The following is a 15244-nucleotide window of genomic DNA, read 5'->3' as shown; positions in this document are numbered from 1 at the left end:
AGTATAGAAATGTCAATACTTACTTACCTGTGGAGCTGGTGAAGACAGATAAAACGAGCATAGCTGAGGATCCTTGTCAGCGAGTTGTAAAACGGGTCACTCCATAAAGTGAAGTGTGTGATTAGAGAAAAGTAACCTGGGAGACTCAGGATGGAGCGGCATCTCTTCCTGTCTTCCGCCAACCAACCAGTTCTCACACCAGCTGAGACCAGACAACGTAGGGCGGAGTGTTTGATGAATGAGGATGATAGGTCAAGCTAGCCATAACTACAGCCTAGAACTCCACTGGGATTCTGTGCAGTTGAGAGTGAGAACTTGGGGGAAGTGCGGCTCATTGTCTCCTCTGGAGTCTTTCTAATGACAGAGATCTGAGTGTAGCTTGACAGAAGATGCTCTGTAAGTAGCAGCACACTACAGAGGAGAGGTGAGATCATCATAAAATATTAAGACAACAGATCTCGAGTTGGCGAGGGTCGGAGACAGACGGACATTTTAGGCAGAACACGCTCTGTGTGAGGCCTTCACTTCCTCTTCTCTTTGAAAGCTCTATCTTTATAATGGATGGCAGAGTCTCTGGGGAGTGTCTAGACTATGGTGGGAAATCTAAATGGCTGGGAAAGCCACTCGCATCCTTGGTAAGCAGTGTGGAGCATGGGAGAATTGCAGCTTGGGAGGGAGACAGGAAGCAGGGACGAACAGGTCTGCACCTCGAGCAGCGCCATCTTAACCCGAATTCCATTTTTCATCTGTAATTGAAGGAGATTCCTGGAAAGGAGTAGTGGGGATTATATGATGCTGAAATGCCCTCAGATTCTTATTTTCTACCTTATTTCCTAATCCCTCCAACCCCAAGTGCCCTTAGCTTCAGACCATGATGCTCTCTGTCTACATCCACACCACCCCCGCCTGTCTGCCTCTCCCCTCCAGTCTCTCCCTCTTTTTTTTTTTCCTCCACCCTTTTTCTTTTCCTCCCTCTCTCCCCTCAGTTATTTATGAACAGGACTTGAAATAGACTTTAGTATTTGATAAAAGCGTGATCCTTAATCCGAGTTGCCTGAGAAGTGCATTTCATTTTTATTTCCCTTCAGAGATTGATGGAGGAGTGGAGCGGTTACCCACTCTGTGATTGCTAATGTAAATTCATTGGGTTCTGGTGGACATGTATAAAGATATGGAGGGATTGTATGTGCATGGTAATGCCACCAATAAGAGATTGTGTGTGTGTGTGCAAAGTAATGCAAAGGCTGGACTGTGATGTGACAGAGAGGTAAAGAAAGGAGCGGTCAAAGAATCTTATGAAACATGTCTTGATTTATCAAAAGCGCAGTTAAAATAAACCATTCTTCTAAAACATCACAATATTTGCAAAATCACTAATTGCGATTCTTTGACTGCCTTTATGCCGTTTCATATTTCAACATTCACTTGTGCTTTTGTGAAGGAGGTGGAAAAATAAAATGGGTGATAAATTTAAGATGACAGTTACGCCATATGAATGAGGCCCCTTGTGTATCAATTCGCTCAAAGCCAGCTGCAAATTTAACTCAGCCTCCTTATGTGGCAATTACTGATGGGTAACATAACCTGAATATATCTGCTCTGTTCATTATGGCAATGTTCTCTATAGCTGGCAAATGTTCTTTAGGATCCTACAGCAAATTAGCTCATCCCCCAGGACGTCTTTTATTGGATGATCCAGCACCAGAGGATGCCGCAAAACCACTCGAGCTCTCCGCAGCCTGCCCCGGTTGCCACAGGGTTAATATTTAAAAGCGCGAGCTCCCAGTCGTGTATTGATGATGTTTTGAAAATTGCTGAGGCAGGCTCATTGTTACAGTGCTGTCTAGAAGATAGCCAAGCCTCCCCCCTCCCTCTCCTCCCCCTCCTGTTTTCCCCTCCCCCTTTACAGCCGCCAGATGGAAAACACACTAAAGCATGTAATGTAATATTGCTTGGCACACAAAGGTGTTTCATAGCAACTTCATCTGGCCTCTGATCTGCCACAAAAAGGTTTTCACCAAACACACTCCTGGTCACCAACCTATGAGTCTGGTTGCGTGCACTGGGGAAATAAAAGAAAATGCACAGGCACACACAAGACAGTGAACCGCATCAGCTAAAAGTAGAAAACAAGTGGAATATAGGTTGTGCCTCCCAATTGCCTGTGGCATACTTTAAGGTTTTCTCTGAGATCCCCTTCTTTTTTTCTTCAGCATTGTCTTCTTCTTCTCTTCAATGAACTAAAACTGCCACAACTTCAGCGCAACATCTCAGTCACAGACAGTGAAAAGAAGAAAGAGGAGCAATCTGTTAGTCCTCCACTATCACCAGCATCATCATCAACACAAGCCCCCTCTCCCGCAGAGCACTCCACCACGACTCCCAGCTTCCTGCCTCCCCCCTTCCTCCCTCACCACCCCACCCCCTTCCCGGGACGCTGAATTTTACAGTACCGTCTGCAGGATCCCGGTTTGTTCGGCGCACTCCTCTATGCAGAGCAACACAGCTCCGGTGGAGGAACGCTGGAGGCAGCTGTCAAGCGGAGGCTGCTGCTGCTGCTGCTCTAGTTGAGCCTCGGCGCCGTACCGACTGATTTCACATTCACCAATAAGAGACGGCAGGGGGGAGAGAGAGAGAGAGCAGAGAGACAGAGGGAGAGTCTCGAACTGAGTGGTGTGGAGAGGCAAGTGGAGTGGAAGAGTGTCAAAAGAAAAAAGAGGTTACAACACCTCCCCAGCTCTCCTTCCTTTCTCCCATCTGCTTTTTTCCCCCTCTTTCTTGTGTTGGCTCAGAAGAAGAAGAGAAAGAAAGGGGGCTTTTAAAAATTAACTGAAGAGCAAGCTGCTTCTAGAGAAAGAATCGAAAGAAGAAGAAGGGGGGGAAACCTCAAGTCAAGCCCCACTGAACAGTTGAGAGGGAGGGCTGCCTCAGTGGAACAGGGACGAGTAAAGCTCTCTGTCCAAACACTCGGACTCCTCTTGACACTCACACTGGCTGGACTGGTCCCAGTGCTCGGCCCTTCTCTCCTCAGCCCGCCTGCCCACACCTGTCCCGCGTCCACCATGATGATGTACTTTTGGGTGAGTACCGGACCACAAAGTGTGGATCTCTTTTGTGCTCACACTGCTCCGGCATGGGCAGAGAGTTGGTGTGTATAATGTGCGTGGTGTATGCGTCAGAGTGTGTTTCAGCCCCTACAGTATATACAGTGTGTGTGTGTGTGTGTGTGTGTGTGTGTGTGTGTATGGTGCACTTCCCACATGCATGAACAGAGCTGATGATTTTCCATTTCCATGTGTTTTATGATGCTGGATGCTGAAGCCAGATGCTATAGAGGCCTGCGTGTACGTGTCAGATTTATTTAGCCTTAAAACGAGAGGATGTTGGAGTGATTGTTACTTACACTAATACCTTTTTATAAGTATTGTTATTCAACTTCAGCTGACAGTCAAACTACCCAGCATGCAGCATGTCTACCATTTGAAACTATATCTTTCCGATTTAACGCCGGCGTCTCAGAATGAACTGCTCAGGGTGTTCTGGGGACACATTTTGATTTTCTCGTCTATGCTGTTTCAAATGCTTTTTGTGATGTTGTTGTTTTTGTTGCCCATACTTCTAAGTCAGTCAAAATTTCTCCTATTTTTGTCTTTTCATAAATTAAGCAGCATTAAGCGCAGAATGAGTATGATTACAGATTCTTAACCAGAGCTGCTGATTAATTCAGTTTGAGATCATGTGTGATTAGTCAGATTGGTTTTGTCTCCTCTGTGGTTTGTATTCTCACCACAACAATACCCGCCCAGTGCTCACTGCTTTTGCATTTACACTCTTTTTTTCATTTCTCACTAATGCACATTGCAGATCATTTTAATCCTCCACTGTTTTGCTAACTTGTATTTTGTACTTTCACAGAAATCCAAAGTAAATGAAATTATTTTCCAATGCAACACATATTTCCAGCATTGCCACTGTAAACAGTTTGAGCTGTAATGCAGTTACAGATGTGTCTCCTGCAGACTGTGTGTGTGTGTGTGTGTGTGCTATTGATCGTGAGTTCAGATTTCTGGGGAGAGAGCATCTTTTTTTGGGTGGGAAAGTTATTTTACGTGGATGACTCCATTATATGACTTAATACTTGAACCACATTTTTTAAACTTGGAAGTGAGAGCAAAACATCAACAAAACCATGTTAAGTATGCTATGAATGAAACAGCACTGGGTATTGATTTAAAGCTCAGATTTCTGGAGAGAGAGGATGTTTTGGGGCCAAAGTTACTCTAAGTGGAGAAATTAGCTCAAATGTAAAACCACAAGAAAAGTTTGCTTTTTGTTTTCAAGTAGAGTGGAAGTGACAGGACGGTGTATGATTTCCAAATTATGTCATAGCTAAAGGAAAATAATACAGCATGCAGTGCTGTGTGATTTTTGAGGTCTCACTCCAACACAGGCCTCCCTGATACTCAAAGCGTGTCTCTTGTGATACCTTCTGGGCATTGATGCTTATTGAGAGAGGCTCATCACTGTCTTCTGGCCTCTTTTGAAGGTGTGCTGTGAGGATGCGGCTCACCTTTTTCCACCTCCAGTTTCATCACTAATTCTCACTGCAGCCGGTCAGAACGATGACCACACACAGATGTTGGCCGAATAGAGTGAAGCAGTAATGCTGACAGTTTACAGCCCTGCAGGCTCATCAGTGTGACCGTAGGCCTCATGTACTGTAGTGGGCCGTTTCTCTCATCGTGTCAGTTAAGGAGCTATTGCAACTCTGTTTTTGTTTTTTCTGTGTATGTTTATGAGTAGATCCATTAGTGTTGGGCTACATAAAAGTTAGTTAAACCTTTTGCTGCTTTCACTTTCTATCCGCTTTAAAAGTAATTTTATTATTTAGCTCTAAGCATTAATGATAATGAATACATGACTCCTTATTTTATCATTTCCCTCTATAACTTTAAAATGGATAATTGTGTTTTTTTTTGCTTTTGAAGTATCAGGATACCTGATTCCTGAATGATCAGAGGCAAAATGTCCAGTGTTGATGGTAAAGTTTTGCTCAAAAAAGAAAAAGAAGTGAATATCTCACACTGACAAAGTGGATGTTTTCACCATTTTGCATCCAGGCTAGCTACAGCTAAGAGCACGACTACTTGTGAGGTAAAAAAAAAACAAACAAAAAGAACAAAAGGATGGAAAGTACTGTAGTACTGTGTCAGTTTTTAGATAACCTCAGTCTGAAAATGTCTGAAAAAAAGATAAGTCTAGTAATTACTAGATGTGTTGATCAACGGAATGTTAACTGACATCAATTTAGGTAACAGATTCATTATTTATCTAATTTATCAAGCAAAACTTATTAATATTTACTGGCCCCAGCTTCTCAAATGTGAGGATTTGCTGCTTTTTATCATAAATTTAATATCTTTGGGCTTTTGACAGTTTTTTGGACAAAACAAGCAATTTGAAGATGCCACCTTGGGCTCTGGGAAATTGTGATGGGCCTTTTTGACAATAAAAGATATTTTGTTGATTAACTGATTGATGAAATAATCAAAAAACGAATGATCACATTAATAGACAATGAAAATGATTGTTAGTTGCATTCCTAAAATGTGATATTAGACTGGTTAGGTTTAAATTCAGAGGATGGGAATCAGCTTTTGAAAAACAAAAACATAGTGATGGTGATTGTGCTGAAATGATTATGATGATCAATAGAAAATGAACAATTTAGATGAATTGTCATTTATCAAGAAAAAAAAGACTAGAATATTCTCTGGTTCCAATTTTTCAAATGTGAGAATTTGCTGCTTTTCTCTGTTTTTATATCACTTTCAGTTGAATGTCTTTAGGTTTTGCACTGTTGGTGTGACAAATGCTGTTTGTCCTAATCAGTTCTCTTTTGTTGTCAGTTATACTGTACTGTTAATGCTGTGTGATGAAGCCAAAGGCAATTTTCCACATTGTGGACAATAAAGTTCTGAACTAACAAAATCAACAGTTAGAAAGCAAAGCAGTGGGTTCTGGGAAATTATGACAATTTTTCTGACATTTACTAAACAATATATCGATTAAACTGAAAAATAAGCAGAAAACAGATTAATAGACTAATATAATAACTAATAAACTAAGTAAATAGACTAACAGAATGAAAATGAATGTTGGTTGGTGCCCTAATGTAATAACAGAAGCAGTGGCATAACTTTTTACTGCAAAGCCAGTAAATGGCAAGTGAGAATGGGCAGGAGTTAGACAATTTTGAAAAATATGAAGGTTCCAGCTTCATGCGACACTGCAGGAAGCAGAAGAGTATTATTATAATATAGAATTATGGGCATCTTTACGTTTTGCTGCAGACCCTAAGATCAACATCTATTCAGCAGCACCATTTGCTGGGTAACATGAAAAGTGAAACTGCAAGAGTATTGCATTGCATTTGTCATTCCTGAGAACAGTAACATCACAACCAGTGCTTGATCAATGATTTATCACCCATCCCTGTTATCTCTAGCGTGGGTGTGTGTGTGTGTGTGGTGTGTGTGCATTAGTCGGCCAGCGTTTAGCTGCGAGAGGAGGGTGGGACCGCCTCCTGTTTGAACTGCAGGTGGTGAGCATTACCTGCGGTCCCTCCGGAGGCCTGTCAGCCGTGCATCAGTCTGGGGAACCTGCAAGCTCCCCTCATTAGAATATTTATTCACCAAGCAGATGTTCTTATCCAGGGCAATTACCTTTGGCTTACATTTCCCTGTTGCCCACTGATATAGATGAATGTGTATACAAAGACGTCCCAGGTTATGCATGGGGCCCCTGGGTTTCACCCACCTTTCTCCCCCATATGCGTGGTGGGCAAGCCAGCAACTGTCTGGTCTGCCACAGCACAACCAAAACCCAACCTCAACTCCAATGCGGTAATTGGAGGAAGTGGAGGCGACATCTCCTGCGATGGCCACACAGTGATGGAGAGATGGCCTGTATATCATTCTCTCCACCCGGCTGTTCCTTTGCATTAGAGACAGAGAGAAAAAGGGAAGAGGCATGGAGTGGAGAAACCATGCATGCTTCTGTCCTCCCCTCAGTGTGATGAATAATTTAGCAGTGCAGGGCCCTCACTGTCGAGTAGAGATGGTGGTAATGGGAAGACTGGATATATATGGCATGGCAAGGAGCAATGGTTTACGTTAGACTTCCCCAACCAACGCACTCAAGTGTGCCGCAGGCTGCTCACATGGTGTGTTTGGCCTGCGTTAATGCTTTGTTTTTATCTGCAAAAAAAAAAAAAAAATGACACAAAATGAGACATCCGCAAGCAGCGGCTTAAAAATCAGGAAGGAGCCGGTTTGAGCTTTGGAGCTGTGGTCATTAGTAAGAGTGGATTCCCTTTAGGCAGACGTTCAATCAAAGCTGTTGTGATTTGGTCATATATTGTGCATTATATTGCAAATTGTATCAGTAGGTTAGATTTTCGTAGAAGATGAATAATAGCTTGAAGCACTCTTACATCTGCCCTTATTGCACAGAGTGCATCTATGTGCAGCATGTGTTGTGGTTACAATGCATGCATAAGGTCTCAGCTGCCTCTGGTGAAACATTACAAACCCACACGGAGGCGTTTGCAGCCTAAGCTGCAGAAGATGTTGAAATTCATGGTGGATGGTGTGTAGAGGCAGAGCTGATCAGCCATTCCGGGCGGGAGGGCAGCGAGTCCAGGCCGCCGGTTTCATATTGCAAGATGAAGTGCTTGCGATCGTTTGTTAATGTATTAATTGATCTGTGTCCTCAGACGGGCGAATCAGGAGTAGTGTCACGTAGACTCTTTAGTACTCCCCGAGACGCCTTCATTAGCTGCTGCTGGCCGGCTCTCCACCCCCATTACAGGACCGCGTTGCCACACACTTTACCTGACTGCTGTAATAACTTTAGACATTTCTATCTCCCCGGCAAGTCCTCCGACAGCCAGAACAGTTTGGGGGCTTAACATCAAATGTGAGGCGCTTCTTTGAAAGGCTTATACTGCAGGTGATTCACTCCGGGGTGTCACGTGGCGTTGTTTTGTCTGCAAGTTGTTGCTCTCCTTTTCTTACAAGTTTCAGTAACGGCTGTTGCAATCAGTCATTAACTTCCAGCTCAATGTTTTATAATCTGGAAGGCACACATGCCTTTGTAGCACAGCTGATGTAACAGCTCTGCTGCAAAGCCGAGCTAAGGAAGCAGTGGAGTCAGTACATCCAGGAAACGTGTTATCTGTTTAACCACTAATACCAATGAGATTCAAGCAACTTCGTCGGGTTGCAAATTTTTATCTTTTTCCAGTGTAAATCTAACAATGTACACAATTAATTCAGAAAGAAAAATTTGGTTAGTAGATTGTTTTTTTGGGGGGTTTTTTTGAAACCCAGGCCCCACCCTTTGTGCTCTGTGGGATCATTAGCAATCAGTAGCTTAGTAGTAGTAGTAACCATAATTCTGTCAGCTTTTGGTCTCTTCCCCTTGGGGCTAATGGGTCTAGATCCCAGCTAATTGTGATTAGGCTCTGACAGCAGGTTTTACTTGCAGGATTTTCACACCACAGTCCTCTTTGATATTAGCTGCACAGCTGATAAAGAGATTAGATACAGGAGGAGAGAGTGGAAGGAGAGGAGGGAGGGGAGAGAGGGGGGAGGTGTTCTTAAACTACAGAAAGACACCTACACGGGGGAAATCACTGGCGAGTTTAGCAGAGGAAAATAGATCCGGACGCAGTAAAAGCCTTGCGCTCGCTTATTGCACCTGCTATCATTAGCGCTTTTGTACACATGGTCAGCCTCCCAGGGAAAAGTCATTATCCAGCTGTGCCGTTATTTTTCTGCTGTTTTCTCCTAGTGGAGTGTGACTTCAGGGCTATAGCCAGCGCACCATTTAATGCCTCCAACACAATAAAGGACTCTAGCCTTAATGATGTGGGATTGGATGGCCATGCCTCAGGTTGTCCAGGGGCTTGTGAGCTGTTACTACGAGCGGCCATTTTGCCTCGCTGCTGTCGAGGCTCTGTGTCAATTCAACTCCAGCCATTCCAGAGGAGGCATAAATAAAAATCCGATTTAATGATTAATGGCGGCAGCGTTGTTTAAAGGGTCCTCTCTCTCTCTCTTCAGGAGAATGAGAGAGTAAAGGAGTGCAGCTTGAACAGCAAAACAATGAGGAGTGGTAGAGCTGGTGGAGTAGTAGGATGGAAAGTTGCCAGCGCACGCCGACTTGCCAAAACACGAGGTGATATTGTCTGTTTTTCACTCGTGACTGAGTGAACAAACCCGGATGAGTGAATCGCACACAGAGGGATGTGTGATTATGCAGAATAATGTTTTAAACTAAAGTGAAGCAGACATTTTACATCTTACTGACTTGGACAATTAAATATTAAGATTACGGCTTCTCCAAAGAATGATGATCCAAAGAAACTGGAGCAAAAGTTCCAAGATTTTGCCCCACATTTCATAACATCTTAAACCTAAAAATAGACATATCAGCATTGACGGTAGGGCAACAAGTTTCAGGATCATAGCATTGCGTGTCATTTAAGCCTGGGAGGAGCAGCAAAATCTTGGCGATTTAGAGGCTATGGCCCAAAATGCCCCCTTCAGCTGATCTAAATAAAGGATTTGCTTCTCTCAGCACTGATTCATTTTAAGTTACTTTTCCTCTCCTCTTTCAGTTTAAAATGTACTTTAACAGAAGTATCTGTTTAAGTGAGCTTTTCAATTGCTAAATGCCATTTCAGAGTAATTATTTTTTGCAGTCTTATTTATTTATTTTACTTTTTGCGGTTGGCCTGTTGCACTGCCAGTAACTCCAGAAGTCTCTCATGGCAGTCCTTCATCCTCCTCGGCAGCGTTGCAGCAGAAGGCGTGTGCATAGCTAACACGCCTGTGCCATAGATATGCCCTGAAGTGTCAGCTCCCACATAAGGAAAAGATTGGAGGAGAGGCCCCTGTGAGAACTGCAGCAACATATCCACTGGCAACCTGCCACGCATGATAAGAAAACCACTCCTGCCCTCTCTCTCACAGCAACAAATGTAATTTGTGCGCTTTCCTCTATTTTTGTACTCAGTTATTCAAATAGAATAATCAAGTTGTATTCTTTCAGAAACAAAAATAGTTGGCAGTGGGTTTTGTTGTTATTATATCTTTCTGACAAACAGTTCTTGAGATTTAAAGCTTTATGGAGTAAAATGATCATTTCTGCTGTTAAAATGAAAGAAAGGTAGAATAAAAAAACATCTTACTCAACCAGAGACAAAAAGAGAGCCGCAGTGCCTGTAACCAATGTCAGAGCCATGCAAATACAAAGGAGTTTACATACCCAAATCTTTTGGAATACTAAAATGCATGACATTTCGGCTATGCCTTCTTCATTCTTTCATTTTCAGCAGGTGTATCAGTTGGCTACCTCTGGTAAGATGTCCTCATAGTTCACTGAAAATCTCACTTGGACATTTCCTTATATTCTTTACATTACTGTTAGACATTCATATTGGGAAAGAAAATGTTCAGAAAATAGAATTAAACATTTAATTGAATTGGTGGAGCCTCAATAAGGCGCTGCATATCCACATACAAGCATATGCATTTACATATTAGTGTATATTAATGTGAGCTGCATGGGAGATTCAAAACAATTATCGCTAACCAATATAAACGAGTCTGTAGTTATGAAAACGAAAGTATCAAGGCAAAGTATGTGCAAATGTTCAATAGGTTGATACAGTAATGGAAGCAAGTCAAGCTCTTCATTTAAATTAGCTAGAGCCATTGAGTTTAAAGTGACAATCCTCCAGGTGTAGTTGGGTAACTAAATCTAAAAAGTTTATAGCAAAAGTGATCCAACCACGTATAGGTGGTAATCTCCGAAGACTACAACAATTAGTCATATCCACTTTTCCACTGCCATTTTTCATATATGTGTTTATCTTTATGGTTGCAAAGGCTCTATTCAAAGCTTGTTATATACTCTTCTCAATCAATCCCTGGGAGTATAAACCCCCCTGTCACGTAAAAAGGGGTTAAGAAACAGTGTGGCACACAGGCTGTAAAATTAATGGCAGTAGAGTGACATTAGTGTTATAGGTTATTGACCGATTTCATGGAATTTATGACCCTAATCGAGAGGCAGTGTCAACGGGAATGAAGCAAATAAGAGTGGCGCTGACAGCAGGGCTGCGCTGTGGCCACTGGACACCACAATTTGAGCCTTCCCAGTAAATTGTGGCTTGGACTTTATAAGTCTCGGCGGAGGCCCCTTTCACTCCGGCTGCCTGGGTCCTGAGGCCATGCCCCGGGCCTACCTCTATCCTCCAGGTCAGACACAGCCAGGCTCAGCGGATGATGAGAAACGCTACTTCATCTCACCTCATGTCAGGCTTGGCCTCTCTCGGTGTCAGCCGGTGTTTATGTGCATCCACACATGCGTGCATGCTCCTGTCAGTGTAATTTTGAGTGTGTTTGTTTGGGGGGGGGGGTGTTCTTTCTCATGTAGTTTTCATGATCATTATATAACCTGCTATATGTTTGTAGCTACCGGTGTCTGTTTCCATGCCCGGTGTGAGCTGGTCAAAGCTCCTGTTTAAGCTTCAACAAGAAAGGGAAATATTCAGCAGTGTGCAAAGGGCCAGCACATAAAGATGACTGAACTCCTACTGATAAATAATTCTCAGTTAAAACACTGTTGACACGGATGTCATTTTATCCCCAATATATATACAGGTGAGAAGATAACACAGTTGTGGCCAAAAAATCCAAACAGCAACTGCTTGCTTTTTTTGTTTTGTTTGTGTTTTAACCTTTAATGCACGATAGACACTTTGTGCTCCAAAACTCACGCTTGGTTCTCTTAGTGTCATTAGTCACACGGGCATCATAAATACAGGTATACTGCTGTAATAAACACAACTTATAGCCATTTCTCTGATGCTTGTTGAGAATAACTGTCACATTATTTTTAACATTTGTTTAAAAGTCATATAAAAAAATGCACAAATCTTGCCTCACAATGTTCACAGTGAGACTTTTTCTTCAGTTGTCTGTACATCCATGGTTACAGTGCAGACGTGAACTGCTAGTAGCTAATACAGCTTGACTTTTCATGGTGTGTAACTTCACCAAAAAAAAATAAAAATCCATGAAAATAATTTTTTTTCCTTACATTTTTTGACAGTGCTTTGGCATACAATATCCAATCAACATGGTTCATGTGCTGCGTTCATGTCATATTACGTGCAGCCGAGTTGGAGAAACCGTTCACATTAGCCTAGTTGTAGTTTTGAGTCAGAGATATTAAGAATTTCTGACAGCTACGGTATCTCCTACTTGGTGAAAAGACCTACATATGTGTGAATGTACCGCTCGCATAATGGCTGCAAAGCCGCCATCACTGGCTAAATAATATCCAATATTAACATTAAATTAATCACTTCACCATAATTTGAAAAGAGCCATACACCCAATCTGGCTTGACGCCTTAACTATCCATTAATGGACAGACGTTTGCTGTGTGTTTTAAACATACAGGCAAAAAAAACTAATGAGGTCTTATAAACTGTCATAAAACACATATAAGACCACTCACATGCCAAATGACAGCACTTCTACGTCCAGGTCAGTTTTAATTTCTCCATGCACTCGAAACACAAGGTACATATATTGTGTGTTAGCAAGTTACGTAACATTACATTATGTAACATTACTGTCATGTCTTTCTTTTGGCTACAAATGTATTTTAATCTGTGCTTTACTTTGAAGAAAACATGAAAACATGAAAATTTACATGAAAATGGGGTAGTGGTGCACTTCAGCCTCATGTGGCCAAAATGAGTATTACAACAACAAACACACATTTTTTTTTTTTTTTTTTTTTTTTTTTACCTGCCAAAACATTCTTTCACCTGAATTCACATATGAAAAAAAAAGAGTTACTTAGAAAAATTATCCTGGCAAAACTTCTTTTTCACCTGCTCTTAAGTCATAAACACAGGAGAGAAAACAATTTCTATCAGCCTTAGAAAACGGATCACCAGAATGTTTGTTTTTTTCTCACTTGCCTCTCAGGGCTTCTGTAAGATAGTCCTAAATAGAGGCAAGGAATTAATATTTAAAGCAGGTTCACTTCACCCAAAGATGCTTTCATTCATCTAAAAATAGAAGCTGACATTATCTTGTTGTCAACAACTTGACTTGGGCCTCCCAACAAGCAGCGACTCTGTGCTGTTTGTTTACTCGGGGTTCTTCGGGCTGTGTGAGGACGGTCAGCTGTGGCGACAGTGCCTCCACCGTTCTGCCCCAGCGCTCTGTGGCTTTGTGTGGTGGCTTTTGTGCAGCGCACTAACCTGCTTTAAAATCCCTTTAGTGTGGTTCTGACATGCTGTGCTATCACATTGTGGCCTCTGCAGAATGTATAGAGCCATTCAGACACTGTGCAGAGTGAAATGAGTTTTATCCAGCGGTTGACGATTGAATGTAATGGCACTCTCTCCGGGGAGCACAGTTTTCTATCCACTGATGTTCGCACTGATACGATGGAGCGCTCGCTCTGCACCGCTGAGGAACAGCTTGGTCTCAGCTCTTCTAAATTATGCATTTTCATGACTAGAATATGGGAAGAGAGTGTGCCACTTCTGGATGTTTACATTAAACAAAACAGATGCATTGTCTCGCATGCTCTGTAATCCATGTGCACATGGATGCATTGGTGCTGCTTCTGTTGTTGCATCATTGTCTGAGGAAAATGTCAGGATGAAAGGTGAAAAAGAAAACATGAAATAGAAAATGATGTTGCATGAGCATAAAATAAATAATACTGATAGTTTTAGAGCTCACGAATGACATGTAATAAGAATTAATATCTATATGAATGTCATCGTTTGTGGTTTGAGCGCGTCCATGACAGCTTAATCCCAAGACACAACAGAGACAAACAGAAAATAAATTTCTCTGCTGCGCTGATTGATGACGTGCTGACGCTCTGGCTGGTGTTTTTCATATGGTGATGAACATATAAACAAGGACAACCCTCTCCTCTTCTCATCATCAGCGATGGCGTGGTATTTGACAGAGAGCGCAGTTGTATGCTTTTTAATTAAAAAGAAAATTCAATAACCTTATCAAGACTTGCCGTTTTAGTTTGAGACGTATTGATCGGCCGTTCAGTTATGCAGATCTGCCGCTTTCATCTTCTGAGCAATTTTGCGTGGCAGCCTCTGGTTACTGAAAAGATCTCATTTCAGAAAATCTATTTCATATATTATTCAGGTTATGTTTAGTTCGGCTTACAATACAATATTCAAATATGTTGTCATGGCATGTACAGTGTGTCTTAATATCAAAGGGTGACAGATCAGAGGTTAAAACGGAGTCAAATCTGGGGCTGAATGGAGCAGTTTATACAAGAAATACTTGTTTCTAAGAAATATTTGAGCACAAAACATGAAATTTGAGTTTGTGCAGTCTGTGTGAAGGTGAGTACTGTCACCAGAGACTCGGGACAAGATGGACAAACTCCCGCTAGTGAGAGAAGGGAAACTGTGCCACTGATGATCTGTCACAGCAGTAGGCTAATTGCCCACACACCTCTGTGTATCTCTCTCCTTTTATTTTTTTTGTTCAGTATGTCTGCTAATGGAATTAAAAACATGTTGCCAGGGGTCTTTGCAATTTAGAAATAAGTCCATTAAGTTCATTAATTTAATAATGGGCAATAATAATGAATAAAAAGTATTGCTCAATTAGAGGGGAGCGTACGGTTGGCTGTTTCACATTCATTCGAAATCACCTCAGTGTGCAATAGCTTAATGAGATTATAATGGAATTGATATCACATAGGTAGTGAATTAAACCGTTACCAGAGAACCCATTAGGAATGAAATTCAAATCCTGAAACACTTGTCACAGCTAAAATAGGCTTCTACTTTTGTTATTAGCGTCAATAGAAGTGGTGAGGAATCAGTCACAACTAGAACACAGTCTGAAGGTGAATCTTCTGCGATGATGATGCTGATGAAATAAAGTGATTTTCCTGGATGTGTGTTAATAGAAGTGAATGTCAGGCAGTCCCTCAGTATTTGTTTGGTATTGTATCATTGCTGTATTGGTGGCATCAGCCCATTGATCCCATCAGCGACCGCCGCCTCGGGTTTCGTAGCCAGTGTTTCCAGACCAGCAAAGCTGCTGAGGACTTCAGTTAAAATTACACAGACAGCACATTCATAGTAATCTAAAAA

General features: G+C 41.9%; 1 protein-coding gene across 16 annotated transcripts in view; it reads left to right on the top strand.

The window, feature by feature from the left end:
* Positions 1-15244, top strand: part of LOC122869088 (RNA binding protein fox-1 homolog 3-like) — a 487998-nt gene that overhangs the window by 369063 nt on the left and 103691 nt on the right. Inside the window, exon 2 of one of the 16 annotated variants that reach the window (XM_044181690.1) lies at positions 2214-3080. The exons of the other annotated variants lie outside the window; for them this stretch is intronic. Within the exon in view, the coding sequence (XP_044037625.1) occupies positions 3063-3080 (18 nt within the window). The 5' untranslated portion in view covers positions 2214-3062. The remainder of the gene's footprint in view (positions 1-2213; positions 3081-15244) is intronic. 16 annotated transcript variants of the gene reach the window in all.

This window comes from Siniperca chuatsi, linkage group LG21 (genome assembly GCF_020085105.1).
Source record: "Siniperca chuatsi isolate FFG_IHB_CAS linkage group LG21, ASM2008510v1, whole genome shotgun sequence".
Taxonomy (NCBI): domain Eukaryota; kingdom Metazoa; phylum Chordata; class Actinopteri; order Centrarchiformes; family Sinipercidae; genus Siniperca; species Siniperca chuatsi.
Note: the sequence above shows the minus strand (reverse complement) of the source record. Positions and strands in the feature narration are given on the sequence as shown.